This window comes from Crocuta crocuta, unplaced genomic scaffold (genome assembly GCF_008692635.1).
Source record: "Crocuta crocuta isolate KB4526 unplaced genomic scaffold, BGI_CrCroc_1.0 scaffold97, whole genome shotgun sequence".
Classification (NCBI taxonomy): domain Eukaryota; kingdom Metazoa; phylum Chordata; class Mammalia; order Carnivora; family Hyaenidae; genus Crocuta; species Crocuta crocuta.
In genome coordinates, this window is record NW_027531999.1 from 7,894,198 (window position 1) to 7,920,912 (window position 26,715).

Sequence of the window (26,715 nt, forward strand, 5' to 3'; positions counted from 1 at the left end):
ACTGAGATCAAGTTCATTAACCATTTATGAACCCAGGTAAAAAGGAAAAAATGAAATACTATAAAAGTACTCACAAACTATATGTTTAATGTTGATCAAATAAATTGATATTCTCCTCAGAAAGGCTCCAGTTTGGTCACTCAACGGCAATAAAAAGAAGAAAAGTCTGTGGTGCCCAAAGTTCTTTCACAACTCAAAAAGAAAACGTTTTTTCATTTCATAATTATTTGAGTATTTTGTTTTATGGGTTTTTTTGGCTTTTTGTGTTTTTTTTTAATTTTTTTTTAAAATGTCTTTTTATTTCTGAGAGAGAGAGAGAGAGAGAGAGAGAGGCAGGCGTGAGCAGGGGAGAGCCAGAGAGAAAGGGAGACACAGAATCCGAAGCAGGCTCCAGGCTCCGAGCCAGCCACCAGCACAGAGCCCGACGTGGGGCTCAAACCCACAAACCGTAGGATCATGACCCGAGCCGAAGTCAGACGCCCAACCAACTGAGCCACCCAGGCACCCCATTTATTGAGTATTTTGTGCCAGGCACTGGAAATGTGCCAGGAAAACAAAATGTTAAAATCCCTGCCTTAAAGGGCTGAGGTTAGAAGAGACCACGAACAAATACGTTTTAAAAATATATAGTATGGCAAATGGTTCTAAGTGCCTTGCAGGTATAACACAGAGAGGTGGTTAACGTGTGAGGAAGGAAAGCAGTATTACAGCAGATGGTCAGAGAAGGCCATTCTCAGAAGCATGCATTTGGATAGAAACCTGAATGAGCACTGGGAACATGCCATGTGGATGCCTGAAGGAAGATGTTTACAGAAAGAGAGAAAAAGTGTACAGGCTGTGAAGTGGGTAGCATGCCTGCCGCATTATTCCCGGAAATGGCAGAGTAGAGAGGGCAAATAGCAAGAAATGAAGTCAAACAGGTAAGATTTATATTTAACAGAGTCAGTAGCTACAGATAGTGTAGGGCCTTTGAGACTTTTATATATTACTCTGAGCAAGAAACCTCATAGAATTAGAAGCATTTTTATGTGGCTTATGTTTGAAAAAGCAAAGTACATACAATAAAGGGGTTGGGCCACTCTCGATCAAGTTTAAGAATCCTAAGCATTTAGAAAAGAAATGATCTGCTGTTCATGCCTCAGGAAAAATGAGGAAGTAGCACATTCAGGGCGCTTCCCTCCTGCTTTCTCTGGATCGGCACAGCCAATTTCAGTCAGCCTCGCCATCTTTCTGTTCTGAATACCTGACACTACCATCAATTATCAATCTGGATACAAAATACTCTGCCAGGAGGAACTGAATAGACATTCTTGTAAAGACATACAAATAATCAACAGGTACATGAAAAGGTTCTCAACATCACTCATCATCAGGGAAATGCAAATCAGAATCGCAGAGAGGTATCACTGCACAGCTGTTAGATCGGCTGCTTTCAATACGATGAGATAATAAGTACTGGAGAGGGTGTGGAGAAAAGGGACCCTGTATACCGTAGGTGTGGCCACTCTGGAAAACAGTATGGAGGTTCCTCAAAAAATTAAAAATAGAACTATCATATGATCCAGCTAATCCCACTTCTGGGTATACGTAACCAAAGGAAATGAAACAGGATCTCGAAAGATGTCTGCATCCCATGTTCACTGCAGCACTGGTCACAACAACCAAGACAGGGAAACAATCGAACTGTCCATCAACAGATAAGTGGATAAAGAAGACGTACACATACATACACACAATGGAATGCTATTCGGCCATGAGAAAGGATATCCTGCCCCTTGTGACAAGGATGGATCCTTCATAGCACTATGCTAAGTGAAATAAAGTCTGACAAATACTGGGGGATACCACTTATTTATGGAGTCTAAAAAAGTCAAACCCAGAAAAAAAGAGTAGAGTAGTGGTTACCAGGGTGGGCAGTGGGAGAAACAGGGAGCTACTGGACAAAGGACATAAATTTCTAGTTATAAGATTAACAGGTTCTGGGGATCTAATGTACAGCATGGTGATTATAGCTAGTAATACTGCGAGTTGCTAAGAGAGTAGATCTTGAATGTTTTCAACATGCATAAAAAACGGTAATTATGTGACAGATGGAGGTGGTAGCTAATGCTATGGTGGTGATCGTTTTTGCAACACATAAACGCATTAAGTCAACTTACTGTACACCTGAAACTTCCACACTGTTATATGTCAATTGTATTTCAATGAAGTTGAGAAACAGTTCTGCCTGCAAGATGTTGAGCCTCTGACCTTTCTGGTCTTCCTTCTCCTTATTCTGTCTTCAAGGTCCCGTGTGCAGCTATGCTACAGTCACAAAAGATGCCTAACCACTGTGGCTCATTGTGACCTTCCCCTTCTCAGAACCCCTCTGTGTTTACTACCAGTATCTCTTCTAACTTATATTATAATTTAACTATCTGTCAGGGCGCCAGGGTGGCTCAGTCAGTTAAGTGTCCGACTTCAGCTCAGGTCATGATCTTGCAGTCCGTGAGTTTGAGCCCCACCTCAGGCTCTCTGCTGTCAACACAGAACCCACTTCGGATCCTCTGTCCCCACTCCCTGCCCCTCTCTTACTTGAGCTCCTATCTCTCTCAAAATAAATAAGTAAACTTTTTTAAAAATTTAACTATTTGTTGTTTGTTTCCTCCCCCAACAAGACTGAAACATCTCTACCTATCTCAATGCCTTGCATATACTGGATGCTACATATATACTGAACAAATAGCAGCTTGAAGGCATACTGCAGCCTCAAGAATAACAGCTTCACCGATGCCAGAGAAGTATGTACTATAATCCTGATTACTCTACAACCTTCTCCTTTGAATAAAAAGGAAATTATATTTATTAAACTCTTAGTAGATTCCAGGCATACTGATGCCATGTACTCAGGAGGTTAACTTTCACCACTATTTTAAAGCAAGTATTACTCCCATTTTTATGGAGGGAAAAACAAAGGTATGATGAGGTTAGGTTGCTTTCTTGCAGTAAACATAGTTTTAAAGCAGAGATTCAAACCTACATCTGACTCCAATGCCTACACTCTTTTCATTATATAAAAAACAACTACAGAAAAGAAAATACTTGTTTTCTTTGGTTTAAGGAAAGCATTCTTCTCTAGAACTCTCTGATACAGAATTATTAAACTTTAATCTCCTTATGATGGAATTCATGAAAAATGCCCAAATGGGGATGAAGAAAGACACTGCTGTTAGAGAATACATGAGGAAAACTCTTCAAAACCAAGTTCCCTAACTTTAGTCCAGGCAAAGATTTTCCATGGTATATCAAACCATAAAGTGTCCCATGTTCACCAGAGGCAGCACTGGTCACTCTCCTGGGCTCTGCCACCACGACACTTTGTTCATTAAAACTACTACAGGGGCACCTGGGTGGCTCAGTCAGTTAAGCATCCGACTTAGGCTCAGGTCATGATCTCGCAGTTCATGAGTCCAAGCCCCACGTCAGGCTCTGCTGACAGCTCAGAGCATAGAGCCTGTTTTGGATTCTGAGTCTCCCTTTCTTTCTGCCCCTTCCCTACTCGTATGTTATCTCTCTTTCTCAAGAAATAAACAAACATTAAAAAAAGAGTTCAGTCTGGGGGCACCTGGGTGGCTCACTCGGTTAAGTGTCCGACTGTGGCTCAAGTTATGATCTCACGGTTTGTGAGTTCGAGCCCTGCACTGAACTATACCAGCAGTGCAGAGCCTACTTGGGATTCTCTCTCTCTCCCACACCCTCTCTCTCTCTCTCTCTCCTCCTTCCCCTCTTGTGCTTTCTCTCTCTCAAAATAAATTTAAAAACTTAGAAATTAAAAAACAAAAAGTCCAGTCTGGAAAGCAGTAACTGCAGACATGCACCTTCAAAGGCAGTCTCTTACAATTCTAGAACTCTATGACCTTAAGGCTAGGTTTTAGTCTTTGGAAACTTCAAGGCGTCTAGGTACAGTTAAATTCAGCTACCTAAATGACCAATTGTCTCTCTGAGTCGTACCTTTCTGTAAACAGACGTTTAAGCTCTCAAATCCCATCTTTTAGCTTCAGGGGTTTAAACAGAGCATAATTATATATGAGGAAATGGGGAGTGGGGGGCAAATGTTTCCAACAGCTGCAGAACACTGCACCTGTGTGTGTGGCAACACTTCTACATTTCACCATCAGCCAGACCGATCTAAAAATGGACAGGGTGAACAAGGCAGCAATTCTTCTACAACACAGCACATTGCCCATTTGTCCTCTGATAGTTCTCTAATAGTTTCATAGCTCTATTAAATATAGTTATTCCAAAAGACAGGAACAGTTCACATCAAGTATACTTAATAAATTACTATGAATATGGAGATTAAATCAGCAAGCAAAACAAAGTTTTATGGATAAAAACTGGCTACTATAAAACCTGCCTAAGGTGAACTCTTGTACTATCCCTGTTCTACTCATAAATAAACTTTCCATTTTAACTCCACCTATCTACCTGGATTTACGGAGGTACAGACCTAGATGGGGATAGCAAGTGAAGAAAAGAGGGCAAAACCTCAAAAGCTCCTCCACTTTTCAGATCTATAAGACTCTCAACTTTTCAGTTGCCCTGCTTTAAGAGAGGCAACAATANAAAAGCTATTCTTAACAAAAAACAGTACACCGTGATTTTATAAAATCAAAGGAGCCTTAAATATGAATATCAAAGTACTAAGAATGTAATAGAAACTGAAATAATGTGTCCAAGAAAATAAAAGGTCAAAACTTATAATTAAGTTGGCAATGGCCTTATTATTTGGTTGGTTCTTATTCTTCGTCTCTGTATAATAAAGAACAATTATGGTCTCTCTGCAAATCTCACATTTGCTCACCATAAAAATGAAGATTCCTTGGCTGGCGGGGTGGCAGGCGGGGAGAACAGACTGTAATTGAGGTGTCTGTCTTTATCCAAGCACTAATTTCACATCATAGTTATACCTCAAGTTTGAGATCTCTACAACAAAAACTGTAAGAAAGACTGCTAACTACAGATTGCTCAACAAGTATTTATGAAGCTTATTCTATAACCTGTGTTCTGAGAACACAGTGTTTAAGGACTAGTGGAGATAAACGAGTAGCTATGAAATATAACATAATCAATACAACCTTAGAGTGTAGTATCAAGTACTTCAGGAATTCAGAAAGGGATAAATAATTTCTGCCTAAAATACTTTTGAGAAAGTATTTTATGAGAAAATGGAACATCAATGAACCTCAAAAATATGCTGAAAAAAGCCTCACAAAAGAGTATGCTATGAATCCACTTGTGAAGTTTTAGAACTTCAAACTAATTTACGGTGACAAAAACAGTGCCAGAGTATTGATGTGGCATGAGTAAACTCCTGGAGGTGAAGTCAATGGTCTGTATCTGCAGGGATTCAAGCTGCACAGCTGGATGCATCTGTCTAAAGTCATCTGATGGTACATTAAAGACTGATACAGTTGACTGTATGTGAATTTTACCTTAAAAAATAAACACCTCACCCTTTTTGTTTTTAATTTTTATTTTTTTAAATTTATTTCTGAGAGAGAGAGAGAGACTGACAGCATGAGCAGGGGAGGGTCAGACAGAGAGAGAGGGAGACACAGAATCAGAAGCAGCCTCCAGGTTCTGAGCTGTCACACCCACAAACCATGAGATCATGACCTGAACTGAAGTCAGACACTTAACCGACTGAAATACCCAGGCACCCCACCTCACCCTTCTTGTTAATACTATGCATGACATATGTAAAGATGAAGTATCCTAATGTCTTCAACTTACTTTGAAATACAGTTGTTTTTTTTATTTAAAAGAGAGAATGATGGATGGACAGAGTGATTGTTAAGATATATAACAAAGTAAATAGAGAAAATGTCAACTGTACAATCTAGATGTGGATATATGAGTGTTTACAGCACCAATTATTTCAATTTTCTGCTTGAAAGTTTTCATAAACGCTAGGAGAGAAAAAGTATTAAAACAAAATATTTACAGATGATGCTAAAATCCAATCAGAAAGCTAGCAAAAGATCACTTTGATACCTAGATACATGAGGTAAAAACCCTAATTTTAAATATTCTACAAGAAAAATATTTTCTTCCAATTCAATCTAAATTTATAACAAATCAAAAACTGAAAAAGAAAATATCCTTTTCCTTTGCAAAAACTAGAAAAGTTATTGTAATATAAAGGTTTTTTTGGTTTTGCCTTGTTTCATGTATTTTACATTTACAAATTCAAAATACATTTATCTTTTTTACTAAAATAATGTCAGAAACTTGGCATATAGAAAAATAGTCATAGGAGCTTGTGTCTAGTAATTTTTAAAGATTAAACATTTCACAAATATTCAAAATTCTTTTCTTACACGCTTCACTCTTAAGTAAGAGGTAATTCACCTACCAGTGATTTTATAAGACTGACGTTATTTACCAAAAATCAATTTATTACCAAATTCAAAGGCCAGATGACTAGAAAATCAAGGAAACATCAAAATACTACACATTTAAAAGACTTTAATGAGTCTATTTCTTCTCAAAATAAACTCTGATATCTTAATAGAGCATCCATAACTCAAGATTTGACAGAATTATTGATTACTGAATCAGACTTATTAGAAAAGAGTGAAGTTCCCATTCAAACAAAAATGTTTAATCCAAAAGACTTTGACACTTTAAGAAAATTTCAAAACTTATTTTAAGATAAAATCTAAAGTTAATAAAGATTTCCTTCCCACCNAGAACTTAAGAGGGGAAAAAACCAGGCTGCTGTCTCCATCTAATTTGGTCAGCTAGAGGCACTTACTGACCTGAGCCTGCCTGCTGGAAGGAAAGGTAGTATAACACACTCAAATAAAGACAAGGCAGTGTGTCTACTTAAGTCACAGAAGCCTCATCTTACTACACTGCTCAAAGTCCAAAAGTTTGAGCAATCTGCTTTTTCAGTACTTTCACAGATCTCTTCTTGAAAATCACTTCTGCACATATGCCAGTTAAAGAATTATGCTATTGCATGGTGACAAGTGAATAGAAAAATAAAAGCAAGTCAACCCACAAAGGTTAGATACAAACCTATAAATAATACCAAGCATCTGTGCAACAGATAACTTGGCACCCAAACAAATTTAGGCTAATGCAATACTGTAATCTATTAAACATGGTGACAGCTCCCTGTATTAAGAGATTTTAAACATTAACTGTTACACACTAGAGACTATCTATGACACTTCCTCAAGGTTTACACTGCCAAGAATACAAGTGGAACTGTATTATAACAAGGTCTGTTCTGAAAGAATATTATTAAATGAGAATCTAGAGATCCAAAAGGACTTCGTGATGCCCTGGACAACCTATGCCCCGAGCAAAGCAACACGCATTTCCCATACACTTACACACAAGAGGTCTTCCAGTTTATACTCTCAATTACAATGCACTGTGTCATAACACTGAAAATGATTAGAGATAATTAGCTTTGGGTCTCACAAAGGCAATGAGCAGACAAGAAAACTGGAGAGAGAAAACCTGCAGTTGCAATGAAAAGGTGCACAGTACTACCAAAAAAAATTTAAATGACAGTTCTCTTTCCATTTTTCTAATGGGGACAAGAAGTGTAACTGTGAAAAGGGCATTATATGTATAAACAAAGCAAAAGATTAAAGTATGATCAAAACAAACATAGGAACTGAATTTTGAGCTGAACAGAAAATCCCCATCATTGGCTTTATGACCAATGTGCTTCAACACTACATCTTAATTTTTGGCTCTGGAAAAAAACAGAAATGGAAAGCCACTTGGGAAACAGAGGTATTTGAGTATGTCATTATTAGGTCAAAGACAAAACCACTAAATAAATCAAACTGTAAGCAGTTACGACATGTGGTGAACTAGACGAAATAAGACTTTTTTGGTTGGTAGTAATATACAGAACCTTAAGAATAAAACACATGCTTCCACATGAACACAGTAGATATTGGAATCGTATCAGATTTTCACCTGACATCTAACTTCTGAGATGAATAAAAAGTATCTCTTCACACTGAAAAGGCAGTGGGGGTAAAAATCTGGAGCACGGAATGCTAGTTCCAACAAGTATGACTTGGGATCTTGGTTGGGCACTGTCGTAACCTAATGTAAAATGGAATGTTTTGTAACTAAGCATAGAGATACTGGTGGGGAGAGGGCAGATTACTAAATCCTAGCTTTTTCTTCTTTTCCCAACCCTAGCACAAAACAAAAAGTAAACAGCACTCAGGTTACGAAATACTACAATACACCACTACTCCACTCTATCTGCCTCTACCCTGGAGCTACTGGGAAGAAAGGACATTAAGAAAATCTGTAAGTTAAGAAGGGATGAAATGGAAGACCCCAAGGTAAAACTCCCTGCCAAAACTTTTCATAATGCCTGAATTTTTTACTAATTGCCAAACTTCTCATTTATCAGAGATAGAATCTGAGATAATAAAGATCTTGTATTTAGAGTACAATTACATTGAGAAGATTAGAGTTTTCACCAGTTGGTAAGTTTGCCAGTCAGTCATTTGAACATTACAACTGATCCCTTGCCATTCATTATGAACGTCTTAAAAACAAATTCTAAAATATAACCAGTCTATATAATTTCCTTATAGTAAGCTTTAAAAGCAATGGTTCTCCACTTTTAATATTTATTAATTTTTGAGAGACAGAGTATGAGCAGGGAAAGGGCAGAGAGAGGCAGACACAGAATCCGAAACAGACTCCAGGCTGTGGGCTGTCAGTACAGAGCCCGACACGGCTCTAACTCACGAGCCGTGAGATCATGACCTGAGCTGAAGTCAGACACTTAACTGACTGAGCCACTCAGGAGCCCCAGTGGTTCTCCATTTTTTAAGTAAAAGAATCTCTTCATTCATATCAAGATGTTCAGATCCCCACAACAGTATTTTTAACATTCACTTCTTAAGAATATATGACAAAATTCTATGAAGAATAATACTTTGGATTCTAACCACAGCAGTATTGATATACAGTTGAAAACAATGCATAATATGAGAGAAACAAATCATTTGTTAGATCCTCAGATAACACTTTGTAATAGGTACAGTCCCCAAGACGTTCTCAGCCCATAAGTTAAGAACCGCTGACATAAATTCTAAACGAAAAATGTAGGCAACCCAACTACTATACATATAAAGAAGGAGGATGATTTAGAGAGGTGGGGCTAAGCTCTGATTCTATATTGGCTCAATTCTCACTAAAGAAAATCATATTATCAAATGTTATCATAAAGTCATATGATTATACTATCAGAATTCTACAATGCTGTGAATTCAATCAAATGGCTTCCCCTAATATTTGGCTAAAAGTAGCTGAACTGAGGGAATAAAAAGGAGTTGAAATTGCGTAAAGGAGAGGGAATGTGAAAAAGGAATGCAGTAGAGTACAATGGCTAGTGGATGAGCTCTCAGGTCACGCTGCTGGGGTTCAACCAAGGACATAATCAATGAACTCCTCTGAACTATCACCTTGGACAGTCATTAATCTAATCTTCCATTACAGAGTCCTCATCTGTAAAATGTTAAAACTTAACATTATATTAGTTTTAAGAACACTAAATGTTTATACTTGTCAACACCCAAAACATGGACCTACTATTTTATTATAGGGCATTATGCTGTTAAGTCACAAAAAGACGAATATTGTATTATCTCACTTATATGTGTAATCTAAAAAACCAAACTCATAGGTATAAAGAACATACTGTTGGTTGCAAGAGACAGGGATGGGGTTTCATTTGTGTGGAGGTGTAAAACAGGTTAAGATGGTCAAAAGAGACAAACTTCTAGTTATAAAAAGATTATTAGAGTCCTCGAGATGTAATGTACAGTATGGTGACTATAATTAACTTCACTATACTGTATATTTGAAAGCTGCCAGGACAGATCTTAAAACTTCTCATCACAAGAAAAAAGAACTATAATTTATGTATGGTGATGGATGTTAATTAATTAAATTTATTGTGGTAATCATTTTGCAATATATACATATACAAAATCATTATGTCGTACAGCTAAAACTAATATAATGTTGCATGTTGGTTATCTCTCAATTTAAAAAAAGAAAAGATTTGAAGTATTGAGCACTTAGATGTTTGGCCAAGATTATAGAGAAACAGCAGGAAGCTTAGGCCAGTATAAGAACAAGAATTAAGAGATGAAAAATTATAAGAAAACATAAAAAGCCAAAAATAAATTTGCTTCCTAATCCAACTCCCACAGAACATGACCAACTGCACCGAGGACTCAAAAGTTAAACCAAGACTATATAAGTGCTAACACAGGATACAATTTTAAATAAGCTTCTGTGGACTAGCCTGGAAACTTAAACTTAAAAAACAGTGTGGTTAAGGGGCACCTGAGTGTCTCAGTCAGTTAAGCATCTGACTTCAGCTCAGGTCATGATCTCGTGGTTCGGGAGTCATGAGTCCCAGCCCTGCATCAGGCTCTGTGCTGACAGCTCAGAGCCTGGAGCCTGCTTCAGATTCTGTGTCTCCCTTTCTCTGTGTCACTTTCCCACCCTGTCTCTCTCTCAAAAATAAATATTTAAAAAAAATTTTTTTTAAATAGTCTAGTTAAACATTTCCAAGTTCAAGCAAGTATCTTACACATGATCTGGAAGACAACCCATTCAAAAACTAAGGACAGCCCAGTTTTCCTTTTGGAAGTAAATTGCTTGACTTTGTAAGCAAACATTCTCTAGTAATCTGAATGTAATTCAAAAATTTATTCAAATCCATTAGGAGATGTTGCTAAGTATAAATCTACCATAAAATAGCACCTTGTAAAAGAACTGAGGTAATTTTTAAAATTCAAAAATGATGAATCAAAGCACCCCAAAATCTTTCTCAAAAAGATACTGAAACGCTTAAAAATTTACTCATGCCAACAGATGCTTTATTAGTCATTCTGTTTTCATTTTCCTAAATAGGAGCTAACTTTCCCCTTATTTCCAGGGAGTCATGTGCCAGAATCAAAAGGCCATCCCTCCCTCCTACATGTCTAGTTTGAAAAGCTATACAAAGCAGTTTATAATAAGAAACTGGTGAAAAGAATACATAGAAATATTCCCAATAAAAAATGAGTGAGAATTTAGGTGATACCATTTCTACTTTAAGCTAAGGATTCCTTTATGCCACTTTATTCCTTTATACCATCAAGCATGGCCATTTATCTAGGACAGGTGGGTGAGAGATTTAATTCTACCACTGCTCAGCTATTTCTAATTCACTGTAGTTACTTCAGATTTAATTACTCCATATTTGTATTATATTTCTATTAGGCAGCTCTGGTCTTAACAAATCACATCTTTGATACAGTTTCAAATGTGAAATGGGATGAAAATTTCATTATGTGCTTTATATCAATTATCTAGGAGACTGAAGATCCTAATGCACTTTAAATTCCTTATAATTTAAGTAGCATGATTTTAATATACTGTTTATCAAATTCGTTTCATTATTTTATACCCCCCAATCTCTTGATTACCCCCCACGCAGTCTACTGCCTATTCCCAGGGACGCACCTTATTTTCCCACTTCAGCAATACTAGTCCTCATGGCATCTTACAAACCAGCTGAAGCAGAACACGCAACAGGCCACCCTTCTCTCCCAGCTGCACACGCAGTCTGTTCTTCAGATAATATTCACAGAAGCTTACTCTAACACCGTCCACACTCCCAAGAAATGGTTTTCTATCTCAAATGCACTACTATATTTTGGGTTAGAGCAACATTACCATCTCTGACTCTCCGATCAGCAAGTCAAGCCTCTAGTGGTCAACAAGACTAAACTCTAATTTCAAGTTGGGCTTCATAATCTACTAAATTAACATAACTGCAAAAATAAGAACATTCCTTTTTAGCACCCAGAGGTAAAGCAATAATTAGGTAACATAAAAAGAGGGCTCCTTTAATCTGCTCCGACAGCTTGAGATAAAGGTTGAAAAATACTGATAAGGATTATAAACGTAAAGGACTCTTCTATTACTTATTAACATCACTGACAAGACATGTCATACACAGTTACACAGTGCTGCCCATGTGTTTTTTTTAACTAGACTACTATAGCCAGGAAATTCTAACTTAATGTATTAAAAATATACAGTTTTGTATCACTTCAAATTTCTCCAAAGAATTTCCATAAACACTATCGCATAAGCTCCCTACAAAAGTCACTCACTAGAAGTCAAGTTGATTTTACCATCCCCTAATTTGACAGATGGCAAAAACCAAGGCCCAGAGGTTATGAGTGACTCACCTGCCCAAATAAAGTCAGTAGGTGAGAAAAGATGCATAAAAAAATCTACTGCTGCCTAGTGGTTTAGGTTGTGGACCCTGAAGTCAGATGATGGGTTCAAATGCTAGCCGCAAAACTTAGTAGCTGTGGAATCCTGGGCAAGTCACTTGTGACTGTACTCCCTCTACATTTCAGTTTTCCCATGGAGATAATACCAGTAGTTCCACTCATAAAAATTAAGATGAAGTGCTTATACATACAAAGGTCTCAATAAATGCTTTTATCATTTCAGGCTTTAAAATCTGAAAGAAGGAACATTTGGAGATGACACGTTTTAAAAACAAAACAAGACTTTTTGTCATAAGCATAAGAATACTTCTAGAACATCTTGAATTATAATCATAAACACTTCATATTGATAACATTTCCATTTTTGGCAAATTCATTCTTGATATCTCCTCCTTTTTTACTTTTTAAAGTACTTCTAAAAACCTGCAAGAAATGAAACTATTTCTTTGTATACTAATACACATTGTGGTAAACTCTACCATAGGGCATACTCAAATTTGCACGAAATAGTAATTTTTAATTTGAGAGAGAGAGAGAGAGAGAATGCCAGCAGGGGAGAGAGACAGAGGCAGAGGGAGAGACAGAGACAGAGAGAATATCCGAAGCAGGTTCTATGCTCAGCGCAGAACCCCACACAGAGCTCAATTTCATGACCATGAGATCATGACCTGAGCTAAAATCAAGAGTCGGACACTCAACTTACTGAACCACCCAGGTGCCCCCAGAAAATAATTTTTAAAGTTATGTTTCCTAAGTCACAACATACAAAACTTAAACAGTGTTGCATGGTAACCAAATCTCAATTCTGGAGGATAGCTACTGTATAAATATTCAGGAGAAAGAAGAGAATGCCACTACCATGTGGGAGAAAGGGAGGCAGTATGTCTGAAAGAAGAGTTTCACTCCCGTAATTCCAGAAAGTATGTACTCATCTTCTGGCATTATTTGGCACATAGTAGGTGCTCAATAATTTATGAGTGTGTGAATGGGTGAATAGGAGAAACTGAATTCTGCTTCAAGTAAACTAAATCAAACAAGAAAACAACTTTGATACTATGGAAGGCACCCTTATAAAGTCATTATAAGGCCGACCAAGGGTCTAAGCCATAACCTAGGGACTAGAAGAAACAGATGTTATAAGATTTCCCCTCTCCTAATTAATTTCAGTGATCCTCTCTATTTGGAAGTTTAAAATTTTCTATCTAGGTTAATTCTTACAGAGCTTCCTTTATAAGTATAAGTACTTTCAGAAATTAGCCACAATCAGCAAATTCCATAGACATATAAAAGGAGTCTCTAGCTGCAAAACAAAATTAATGTTGCGCTATGTGTTAAAATGCTCATTGGTCCTAAAGCCATTTTTTTTCTATTCATGTCACATTCAAGACAGGAAGTAACTGTTGTTTCATTTTCATCATTCAATTAATTCAGGACAGCTGAACTTGCATAGTTTTGCACTCAAGCCTTGTTTCTAAATGTTAGCTTCCCATCTGATATTACTTAAGCAAAAAGCTGTGGACATAGAGCAATAAATCTGCTACCACCAAACAAAAAATGTAGTATGATTTTAAATCTATACCTCCAAAACAAAGAAAAAATTAAGACATCATAAAATTAACACATTATAGCTTCCACATGATAAATCTGTTATCCTATTTTCAGACATTATTATCTGTTAGTATAATTTTTTTGTTTTGTTTTAGAAAGAGCACACATGAGCAAGCAGGGGAGAGGGGCAGAGGGAAAAGAGGAGAGAGAGAGAGAGAGAGACAGGGAGAGAGAGAAAGGGAGAGAGAGAGGGAGAGGGAAAGGGAGAGGGAGAGGGAAAGGGAGAAGGAAAGGGAGAGGGAGAGGAAGAGAGGGAGGGAGGGGGAGAGAGGGAGGAAGAGAGGGAGAGAGGGAGGGAGAGAGGGAGGGAGAGGGAGAGAGGGAGAGAGAGAGAGAGAGAGAGAGAGAGAAAACAAGGCTGAAAAGGATGCGTGATAGACACAGAGAAAGTGAGCAACCTATATGCTGCAAATGACAGTAAGTCAGACAGGAAGCAAGACTGCACCAGGNAGGGAGGGAGGGAGAGAGGGAGGGGGAGAGAGAGAATGAATGAATATCAAGCAGGTTCCACGCTCAGTGCAGGGCCTGACATGGGGCTTGATCTCATGACCCTGGTCATGATCTGAACAGAAATCAAGAGTCAAATGCTCAACCGACTGAGTCACTGAGGCACCCCGGTATAAATTTTTATAATCCTTTTAAAAAGTTAATTTTCTTAGAAATGAAGTTTCAAAGGAATGAGGTCAAACATGTAAAATTTAATTATGTCAAATAAATATTAAAACATAAGCACTTTCTTCCTGGTGAACACTTGTTTAAAAATTATTTTGACAGCGCTGTTAATAAAGAATATTAATTAAATCAAGATTTTAAAAAAACTCTCACTTGTCGTTGTGTCTGGGTGGCTCAGACAGCTAAATGTCAGACTCTTGATTTTGGCTCAGGTCATGATCGCAGGGTCATGTGCTCAAGCCCCATGTTGGGCTCTGTGATAGGTGTAGAGCCTCCTTAATGTTCTCTTTCCCTTGGGGCACCTGGGTAGCTCAGTGGGTTAAGCATCCCACTCTTGATTTCAGCTCAGGTTTTGTGAGTTCTTCAGCAGTTCAAGTCCCAGCACTGGGCTCTATGCTGACCTCTCAGAGCCTGCTTGGGACACCCACCCCCCTTCCCGCTGCCTCTCCCCCCACTCACACGCACATACACTCTCACTCTCAAAATAAATAAACTTAAAAAAAAAAAAAGACTCTCTTTCCCTCTGTCCCTCCCCCATTTGTACACACTCTGTCTCAAAAAATAAATAAATAAAACTATCACCTGTGAGAGTCAGGTTAAAGCATGCATTATTAAAACAGCAAAAATCAAGGTTACTGCTTAAATACACTGCTACCTGTTCGGTTTAAAATCTTTTAAAAATAAAATCTGAGTATGGAAGTCAAGATCTAAAATTAACAGACAATAAACTGCCATTAATGATTTCCAGTTAGATTAGGCTGGGATCCCAAATGGTTGTAACTTTTAGTGTATAATAAATACCAGATTAAAATAAAGATGTATCATTATAATCTCCATAAAGAAGTTACTACCACCACTTGCTTACGATAAATTTGGGAGACAATTTCTAATACTTTAAGGTATACTTCATTTTTAGACTACTTATAAACTAGATTAACTCTCTCTTTGTACTGTTATTATAAATCTCCTTACATTAAGGTTCCTTTTATTTATAGAAAATATTTTTCAGATAGGTCAAGTTAATATAAAGTAACGAACAAGCAGCAGCTAGTTTTAAAACTTTACAATTCTACTGATTAATCATGAAAAATATCTGACTTTTAAAATTAACCCTGAAATTACAGAATGGATCACTTCCACTAAAAGAAATATAAACAAAGAAAAAAACACATACAAAGTTTATTTAAAAGAGGCAAAAATGGAGGAACAAATGTGCTATACTTAAAGGTCTTTACATCTTGAAACTGGAACAATGGAAAACATGTATGAAAGCGCTAATGCAAAATCAGAGGACCCCTTTACCCACCAGTTTTGAGACTCTGCATATCTTTTAAAAATTAGAAATAGCTTATCTCCTAATTAAAAAAAAACTTTATGTTTTATTTATTTTGAGAGAGAGAGAGACAGCATGAGCAGGGGAGGGTAAGAGAGAGAGGGAGACACAGAATCAGAAGTAGGCTCCAGGCTCTGAGCTGGCTGTCAGCACAGAGCCCAATACAGGGCTCGAACCCACGAACCGTGAGATCATGACCTGAGCCGAAGCCAGACACTTAACCGACTGAGCCATCCAGGCGTCCCCATGTCTCCTAGTTTTACATAGTTTATTATAGTTTGCATTTAATTACAGCAGACTGACCTGCTCATATATCAACGAATTAACAAATCAATCTAAAGTAAGGATAAATAGTCCCACACAAGATTCCTAACTGTTGAGTACAAATTTGTGCTTTCTTATCCTAAAGTTGTTAGATTTCATAGATTATTCCTGGCATTTCTAGGATTTCATGCATTAATCTGCTTCACCCATCCATATCTTTTCATAATTTTCTAGATAACAGTAATGGTAGAGAACATATACACAGTCCTCATGTACTTACACATGATAAAAGGCAATCAACCGAGGGGAGCCTGGGTGGCTCAGTCAGTTAAGCAGCCGACTTCGGCTCAGGTCACGATCTCACAGATCGTGAGTCAAAGCCCGGGGTCGAGCTCTGTGCTGACAGCCAGCTCAGAGCCTGAAGCCTGTTTCAGATTCTGTATCTCCCTCTCTCTCTGACCCTCCCCTGCTCACGCTCTCACGCTCTCTCTCTCTCTCTCAGAAATAAATAAAACATTTAAAAAAAAATTTTTTTTTTAAACTCGAGCCGAGTGGTGAAGAGACACTATCTGAATCCAAACACTGCCTCAGCACTTACTAGCCACAGGACTCCCAGGAAATTCAACTTTGCCCGGAATCACTTTCCTCATCTACAAAAGGAGACAAATATCTGCCTCATGAAGATTAAGTAACAGTTAAAATTGTTCAGCACAGTGCCTGGCACCAGCTGCTACATAGGGTCAGCTGCTATCGTTATTACTATGTGTCATGTACTGTGCCAAGTACTTTACATGCCTTATTCCACTTAATTCTCACTGAATTCTCTTTTACAGATGAGGATATTGAGGATCACAGTGGTTCAGCAACTTGCCTTTCACAGAAAAGCTAATTTGTGCAAGAGCCAATATTCAAACCCAGGTCAGCCTCCTTAATCCAAGCCCTGATATCTATGCCCATTTTCCTCAAACTAGGCTCCCTGGATATACTCACGGGGAATTCATATGTTTTCACTCTGATGATTTTAAGTTATTCTAGAGATAATTTTCAAATGAAAGACATTTTTTTCAGAGTAGATTTTATTTAAATCATCCAGCTGGGATATGCAAAGCCCTGGTGTTCCCAGGAATATTCTTAGAGGCCTAGAAATTTTTTTCTTCCTTACACTTAAAGTTTTTCAAAGTTCACTATTCTGTAACACTCAGCTTTCATTATTCAAGAATGAGGGAAACAGAGGCGCCTGGGTGGCTCAGTCGCTGAAGTGTCTGACTTTGGCTCAGGTCATTATCTCACTGTACGTGAGTTCAAGCCCCGAGTCAGGCTCTGTGCTGACAGCTCAGAGTCTGGAGCCTGTGTCTCCTTCTCTCTCTGTTCCTCCCCTGCTCATGCCCTGTCTCTCCCTCTCTCAAAAATAAACAAACATTAAAGAAATTAAAAAAAAAAAAAAAACCAAGAATGAGGAAAACAACTATTTTTCAAAATCCCTACACCTACTTCATTATAGATATCAAGTTTTGAACCAGGAGGCTAGTGTAATTATTTGAAAAAGTAAAAATATATTAAAAACAAACTATGGTACCTTTTTGTAATGCTTCATCTTGGCTTTAAAAGAAAACACATACATTACAAAAAATAAATATCAGGGGTGCTCAGTCAGTTGAGTGTCCAACTTCCGCTCAGGTCATCTCACAGTTCATGAGTTTGAGCCCCAGGTCAGGCTCTGTGCTGACAGCTCAGAGCCTGGAGCCTGCTTCAGATTCTGTGTCTCCCTCTCTCTCTCTGCCCCTACCCTGCTCAGGCTCTGTCTCTGTCTCTCTCAAAAGTAAACATTAAAAAAAATTTTTTTTAATAAAAAAATAAGTATTAAAAAGGTATCGATTCCTCTAGTAAACAGTACTAGTAAACTCGGCACCAGTCTCTCTCTCATCTTCAATCCAATTATATAACTACGATAACCTACAGGATATTTCTGGTTGAACAACTCAAAAAATAAGTCCCCCCAAAACTTATTTTCTCTATACTACTTTTCTCCCCAAAAAGATCCCTCTTCAACATCTCTAATCCACTAGTCAATGGTATCAGTATTCTCTCTTGTCATCTAGGCTCATAAACTCAGAATAATCTTTGACTCTTCTTTATTCTCTGGATCCAAATAGTCACCAAGTATTATAGGACCTTCCTCAAATCAGAGACGCTGCTCCATGCCCACGTGATCAGCCTCCTCAGGTGTTCATCACTCCATGTGTGCTTACAGTGCCTATCACCCCACTCCTGCTCTCCAGCCCCACCACTCCATTTCCCATACCACCACCACGTGTTTATCCTTCTTAAAAGATCAACTTGATGTTGGTCCTCTGCGTTAAAGCCTCCATGGATTCCCACTGCTCAACCCACAGAATCAAGTCCAAATTTGGAATCAGAACTTTTGACCATTTGAGACTGACCCACCTCACTGTGAATTCCCTACCCCTCTTTTACAAAAGTGTGTCACTGATCACCTAATGTCTAGTATCCTTCTTCACCATTTTCTGCGACTATTTGTGGAGTGGAGGCTTTTGCATGAATGAGATTTCTTCTGCATCCTTCCCAGTACTGAGTACTAAGTTAGGTACTCAATAGGTAGCCAATAACTGAGTTACATGATGAGTTAATCAGTGCATATAAATTGGGTATCAGATATGTGATCATTCTCAATAAGTATTTACTGAGGAATGAACTTGTGCCAGGATACTAATGTGACTTGGGTCTATTAAGCAATTCCCATATGCCAGGCAACAACACTAAAAACTTCACATACCTCACGTAATGCTTAAAGGCACCCTGAGGCAGTATTATCATCTTCATTTTTAATATGAGGTAACTGAGTATTTTCCAGTAAAGTCACAGAGCAGGTATAAGAGGGAAATGAGATTCAAACTCAGAGCTGAATGTAAAGCCTATGCCCTTTACCAGTGTAGTCAATTCATCCTACAGAAACATTCCCTAAAGGAGCTGTGATCTAACTGGCACAATGAACATACAAAATTACAATACTCTATCATAAGTGCTATGAAGCATACATTAGATTTTATCTGAGCAGAGTTTGAGCTTACCCAAATACCAGGGTAACGAAGACAGAAGTCAGAGAAAATAAACAGAGGTGACACTTTTAAGAATTAATAGCAGTCGGGGCGCCTGGGTGGCTTAGTCGGTTAAGCGTCCGACTTTCGCTTAGGTCATGATCTCGCGGTTCGTGGGTTTGAGCCCCGCGTCGGGCTCTGTGCTGACTGCCAGCTCAGAGCCTGGAGCCCGTTTCAGTCTGTGACTCTCTCTCTCTCTAACCCTCCCCTGCTCACGCTGTCTCTCTCTCTCTCTCTCCTAGAAATAAATAAAACATTAAAAAAAAAAAAAGAATTAATAGCAGTCAATGGGGCGCCTGGGTGGCTCAGTCAGTTAAGTGCCAACTTCTGCTCAGGTCATGATCTCACGGTTCATGGGTTCAAGCCCTGCATCGGGCTCTGTGCTGACAGCCAGCTCAGAGCCTGGAGTCTGCTTCAGATTCTGTATCTCCCTCTCTCTCTCTGACCCTCCCCTGCTCACGCTGTCTCTCTCTCTCTCTCTCACACACACACACACACATAAAAGACATTAAAAAAATTTTTTTTAATTAAAAAAATAAAAAAAGAATTAACAGCAGTTAAGAGTGAAAGAAACAATCTTCCTAAAGAAAGGAATAATGTGCAAAGGCATAAAGGGACAACATTTCATGACATGTTCAGTGAACACCAAGTAGTATCCAGAAAGTTCTAGTTTTCCAGAAAGTAAAATATGGAAAGAGAACTGGTAGGAAATGAAGCTGGCAAAAGCAGTCAGATCATGAACAGTTTAGCCAAAGAATTCAGATTTTATCCAATAGGAAGGTAAAGGCATTGAGTAATTTTAAGCTCTTGAGTGAATTATTATTTCATTTGTTTAATGTTTAATTTTTTAAAATGTTTAATTTTGCTCTGGCACTGAAAATGGACTGAAGAGCTACAGCATAGAAGCCTATTAGAAGAATACTTAAACAATTCAGGCAAGAGGCTAATTTAGAGCAACAATGATGAAGAGAAAAAGATTCAAAAGATATGTAAGAGGCAGAACTACTGGACTTAGTAACCAATTGGATCGATGTTTGAGGTTTGGTAGGATCACGAAGGAAAGGAAGGAATCTATGTAAAATCTAGCTGAGTCCTGGGTAGACAGAAGTGCCATGAACTAAAACAGGGAACAGAGTGGGGGAAACAAGGTGAAAGGAAAGCTGATGAGTAGAAGAGAGTGGGTACTTCTGGAACATCCAGGAAAAAAGAAGTGTCCAATAAACAAGTAGGTAATTCTAGACATCAGGAGAGAACATTTAAGGTGAATATATAAAATCAAGAGGTATTACCCAGGAAGGTGATTGGAAGGGCCTAGGGAAACTGCACAAAAGGATAGAGACAAAGACGAGAGTTCCAGAGACCACCAATATGTAAAACACAGACAGACAGGAGTAAATGAAAACTGGGAGAGAGCAGTGATGCAGACGTCTGGAAAGGAGAGAGTTTCATGAAGAAAGAGTTATCAATGCACTGAATGTTTCAAAGAAGCAAAGATAAGAACGTCAACGCCTCTTGGATTTGGCAATTGAGTTAACTGGTGACTTGAAGTAGAGATTCCAGAGGAATGGATGGTAAACAAAGCTAGACTAGACAGGGGCTGAGTCAATGGCAGAGGCAAAAAGATATCAATCTTTGCCTATTAGAGAGTTAACAGCTAGAGCAGAACAGAGGAGTGAAGAACAACATTTTCAGGATGGCAGAGATTTTAGCATTTTTACAGGATGAGAAAGGGACAGATGGAGAGTGAGATTTTTAAATTATGCCTTGTACTTAAACTTAGTATAAAGCTACCCATAATACAAGGTTAAGTGAAAAGACATGTTACAGTGTATCACTTAAGATAAAATTCAGACTCCTTTCCATGGCCCTCAAGGCCTTTAGGTCCTTTACAACGGGCCCCTGCCTACTTCTGACTTCATCATATGCCATTCTCATTCAGTATACCCTAATGATACTGGCCATTCTATTCTGATGCTTCAACTTGCCAAGCTGGTTCTTGCCCCAGGAGTCTTGCACTGGATGTTATTTCTTCCTGGAATGCTTTTCTCCCTGTCAACAGCTAGTTCCTTCAAGTCATTCAGATTTCAAGTCAAACATCACCTCTTTTGAGAGGCCTGCTCACCTGTATGTAATACTACATATCCCTCTACCCCACACGAAGTTACTATCATTAACTTGTATCAGCAATCATCACTCTCTCAAATTCTTATTTACTTGTCCATCTTCATCCCTAGAATGCGTAAAATAGTGCTTGGCACACAGCAGGCATTCTATCTATTGTTGAATGAAAATGTACACACACATATATATATATATGAATGTAGGTATTTACATGAAAAGCATTAAGAAAGTTTTGAAAGGCATTATTTGAACTTATTTATACCAGGAGTAAGTGGGAAGACTAGAAGGTGATATACATAATATCTATTCGTTTTTTGCTTCATAGACCTCTATTCAAATTTTCTAAATCATGTATTTTTCAAAAACCACGTCTTTTATAACTGAAAAACAATTTTTAAATAATGACCATATGCACTGAAGATTGTCCATCTATTCTGCATTTCCATTGCCTTTTACTGGGTTGTCATGATCTAATCTCACTGCAGACTGATCCTTGGGTTCTTTGGGCAGGACAGTTCAGAGTTAAAATCTTAAGCCTGAGAGCTACAGACAACTTGGAGATCATCTAATCCACCTCATTTTACAGATGAGGAAGAAGAGACTCATAGTAATTTAATTAATAAAAGTAATTTAATAAAACTAGAATATTGATAAAAATTTTCAGGGACCAAATGAATAAGAACTATTTGAAAGGCTAATCTATTATATGTTGTAAACAATTTAAATGACAACTAATAAAAGCTTATTAAAGCTTACTCTCATATATAACCTACAATCTTCTAGCGAAATTATTACTCAAAGGAAAACTATTTCCTCAAGCACATTAGTTGACCAATGAACCCTATGGTTAAGCATTGGTTAACCATTATACTCATGACAAGGGACTCAAAACACATAAATATAGGGAGTGAAAATTATTCACCGTTAGGTGTGCAAACTAACTGAATTAGCAGGCACGTCTTTCCGCCAAGGTAAACGGTAAGTCAAATATGTAATACATTTAAGGATTCCCTAACTTTGATTCAAATATCTGTATCAATGTCTACAGTGTACTTTTAATGGAATTTAATAAAAACTAAATGTTGAATAAACACTACTAAATAATATTACAGAAATGATTTCACTTTACCTACATACTATAATTTACCAGGAATACAACAAATTTTATCTAAACTTTTGAATAATACCACTTTATGGTTGTTTAATAAACTATCTCATTTGATCCTCTTAACGTCCCCGTGGACAGCAGAAATTATTACTCCCATTTAATACACACCTTGACTAAAGTCATTTGGACAAGTCCTAGAAGCCAGGTCCTGAACTTCTTAATCACTGTTGTTTCCATCACTCAAACTACCTTACGTTNAAACACTTTAAAATTTCTTCCCGGTCACACTGGTGAAGGTGAGGGGGCTACTAAAACCCTAGCAGTCCTATCCTTTCCTATTCTATTTGAAATTTTAGTACCTAAGGAAGTATTATTCATTTATCTTAACAGATGTGACAGTCACTTAATTGAGGATTGGGCTCATCAGTAATTCTTTATGAAACTCTACCAATATTCAATTATTTTCTTAATCCTAATAAAAGTACTCTCTTATTTAGAAAGCTCTCTACAAACAGTATCCAAGGTAGTGTTAAGAATATGGACTCCAGGGGCAGCTGGGTGGCTCAGCTGGTTAAGCGGCTGACTTCGGCCCAGGTCATGAACTCACAGTTTGTGGGTTCGAGCCCCGCATAGGACTCTGTGCTGACAGCTAAGAGCCTGGAGCCTGCTTCGGATTCTCTGTCTGTCTCTCTTTCTCTCTCTCCATCCCTCGCCCACTTGTACTCTGTCTCTATCTCTCAAAAATAATAATAAATATAAAATAAACAATAAAAAAAATTTTAAAAAAGAATATGGACTTTAACAGTTGAAAACAAACTCTGAAGAGTTCCTCGGTGGCTCAGTCAGTTCAGCATCCAACTCTGGATTTCAGCTCTGGTCACGATTTCACATTTCACAGGATCGAACCCTACATCAGGCTCTGCACTGATGGTGCAGAAAGAGAGAAAGATCCCTCTCTTTCTCTCTGCCCCTCTACTCATGCTCTCTCCCTCAAAATATGTAAGTAAACTTTAAAAAATTTAAGTTTATTTTGGGGCGCCTGGGTGGCTTAGTCAGTTGAGCGTCCGACTTTCGCTTAGGTCATGATCTCGCGGTTTGCGGGTTCGAGCCCCGCGTGGGGGTCTGTGCTGACTGCCAGCTCGGAGCCTGGAGCCTGTTTCAGTCTGTGACTCCCTCTCTCTCTGACCCTCCCCTGCTCATGCTGTCTCTCTCTCTCTCTCTCCTAGAAATAAATAAAAACATTAAAAAATAAATAAATAAATAAAATAAATAAATAAAAAATTTAAGTTTATTTTAAAAAATCTGAAGCCAAACCTCAGTCCTATCACACACTAGCTACATTTCTTAACTTCCTTGCCTCACTGTCCTCATCTGTAAAATGAGGATAACACCATCTGCATCTGTGATGTGTTGAGAGATTCAATGAGATGGTATGTATAAAGAACCCAGAAAAGGGCTAGGTCATATGGTTAGCTATTAGAGAAACAGATACAAATAGGTAGTGCTGATAATGTCATTTAATTTATATGCACTTGATTAGTTTAACTTCTAATATGACCTACTTCTTTTTCTCCCAAATTATCTGAGACAGTTGACAATATATTACTCTTGCTCCCAGGGAACCAGTTTTAAAGTGAGTGCTGGGTTTCAGTCCCCTTCTAACCCCTCTAATTAAGCAATATAGTCTGTTATTTGATGATCTTAGAAATGGCTATAACCAAATCAAAGGTTACACTATTTTGACTCGTACTCTTTTTAAATCTGCTAACGGCATCATTCACTATTTTGAAACAAACAAACAAACAAAACAATAGTAAGCCTGATTTTATAAATACAAATCACGATAAAGTGACTTCATATTGGATGAAAGGGGTAGTTCAGGGGGAGAGGGGAGAGGGCCCTAACACTGAGAAATTATATAGTCAGCAGTCCATCACGCACATTTACTTTCCCTCTTTCAATCTGCATAGGAATCATTCTAATCAATATTAGCATCATTTTACAATAGGAAAGGGAAGCTCAAACTTCTGCTCACTCCCCCTGGCTCAAGATGCTCTAACCCACAGGCAGGCTCTTGCTCAACTCAAGGCCTTTCTTATAATCTCTGCCCAGAAGTCTCTCCTTGTCGCCCTTCAATGTTGTCTCCTCCTGCTTCAGGTCTCACGGCAAACAGCAGCTACCCTCGCCATCTCTAAATAGCACATATCAATTACTCCATCCTTATTTCTTTCACAAAACACAAATTGACCTGGATGTATCTTCTTGTGTTGAAGAGCAGATACTCTGACTTATCACTGCTGTGTCCTAAGTGCTCAGCATAGATGATGCTGGCTTAATGAATGAATGAACACACCATCCTGCCTACAGTCCTTGAGCAGGTAAATGGCACGGCCTAGAAACCAATACCTGATCAATCTCACTGCAAACTCTCCGGCCCTGCCTTTCCACTACTTTTTTCACTGGTGGGAAGGGAGACGCTCTGAGCTCAGCACTCAATTTAGAGTTGTGTCTTCCTACTTTCTATACTCATTCACTTTAAAGAAATCATAGATTCACCTAGATGTATAACGTAATACTACAAAATATTTAACTGGAATTTCAAGAGATCTCACATTACCTTGTAGAATCACAACTCAATTTGAAAAACCATTGCATTTATGATGTCCCCTAGCAATCAAAATACTTCAAAACTGTTCACTGGCATCAGCACACATAGTTACTTAAGGCTAAAAGAGAATTTAAGACCCACATGGAAATGCAAATGCATTGTACTAACAAGCTGGCAATATTCTGTTCTTTTATAAAAGGTTCTGAATTTCCCAATACATTATACAGAAAAATTTTGAAATCAGTCACGGGATTCTCATTCTGATAATGGTAATGCTCTTTCTTAAAGGGAGATGGCACAAATGCAGTCGATCTGCTGCGTGTCACTATTAATACATGTTCTTACGGGCAGAAGACACCAACACCCCCATGGTTACCTTACCCACAGGGTTTAATACTTACTGCTGAGTCCTCCGCCCTCGGATACTCCTGTCCCTCTCATTCCTAGGTAAGTCAGTCCCAATATCAGGAAAAATAAGCAGGCAGCAGTTAAGAGAAACATCGACAAATAGTGGGCACTGAAACCCCCTGTAGGGGACACCTCCTCCCGTTTAAATTGCTGGAGAAGTTCCTCCTCGGGTTCGGAAAGCTTCGGTTTGTTGTATGCGTTTTTCAGGTAGGTATGATTGGAGCCCGTATGATTGGAGTGATTGATCCTGAGTGCACTAGAGGCAGCCACCGCCGCACCGGGAGGGAGGCTGTTGGAAAAAATCCTAGGGGCGTCCACACTGAAGGCCCCGCCGCCGATATGATTATTGGTTTTAAGGAGGGAGCCTGTGGACGAATCCAAGGTTGAGTCCATGTCGGTCAGTGGCGGGGGAAGGAGAGGGGCCAGTTTCTTTGCGGTGACACGGTACCTAGGAATGGGGCTGGAGTCCAGGGGATCACACCCTCCTCCNCGACTCTTCGAGGTTTCGGCTCCTGTCTAGACTCCCCGCAGCCGCCGCCCTGTCATTCATCGGGATTCCTCCCCCTCCCTGAACTGAGGTCTCCAGCCGGCCGCCGGCAGATTTTGCAGTCAGCGAAGAGAGAGGCTTACTATGGCTCCGTCTGGGCCGATGCCGGGAAAGGGAGTCGTCCTTTAATACCTGTCTGCTGGAGGCCACGTCGTCGTCCTCCTCTTCCTCCGAGTCCGAATAGTTCTCCCGGCAGCTGAGCGGGAGAAGCCGGCTGCCATTCACCGTCCGGCTCGCCCACAGCGGCTCCTCGGCCTCTGGGTCCCTGTCCTCGCCGTCGTCCCCCTCCTCCTCCTCGTCCTCCGCGGCCGCATCCCTCGCCGACGGGGTCTGCAGCCCGGGAGCCGCCGGCCGCCGGGCCCCCCACCACGAGTGGGGCTTCCTTCGCTCGGCCGAGTTGCTGTTAGTCACCTCGCTGGCGGCCAGGGGCGCCGACGGCGGTTTGAGCCCGCGGTACTGGAGCGAAGCCCGGTCTTNCAGCACTTTGCTGCCAGCCGTGGGGGCGGCCGAGGCGCCCCCGGGCCCTCCCACGGGGCTCTCCGGGCCAGAGGCCGAGACTCGGCCCAGGCCCCCAGGAGTCCTGAAGTAGGAG

The 26,715-nt window shown here is 39.1% G+C and overlaps 1 protein-coding gene across 1 annotated transcript in view; it reads right to left on the reverse strand.

The window, feature by feature from the left end:
• Positions 1-26,715, reverse strand: part of LEMD3 (LEM domain containing 3) — a 66,052-nt gene that overhangs the window by 38,999 nt on the left and 338 nt on the right. Inside the window, 2 exon segments of the mRNA XM_077775208.1 lie at positions 25,570-26,069; positions 26,071-26,715. The exon segment at positions 26,071-26,715 is cut by the window's right edge and continues 338 nt beyond it. Coding sequence (XP_077631334.1) covers positions 25,570-26,069; positions 26,071-26,715 — 1,145 coding nt within the window.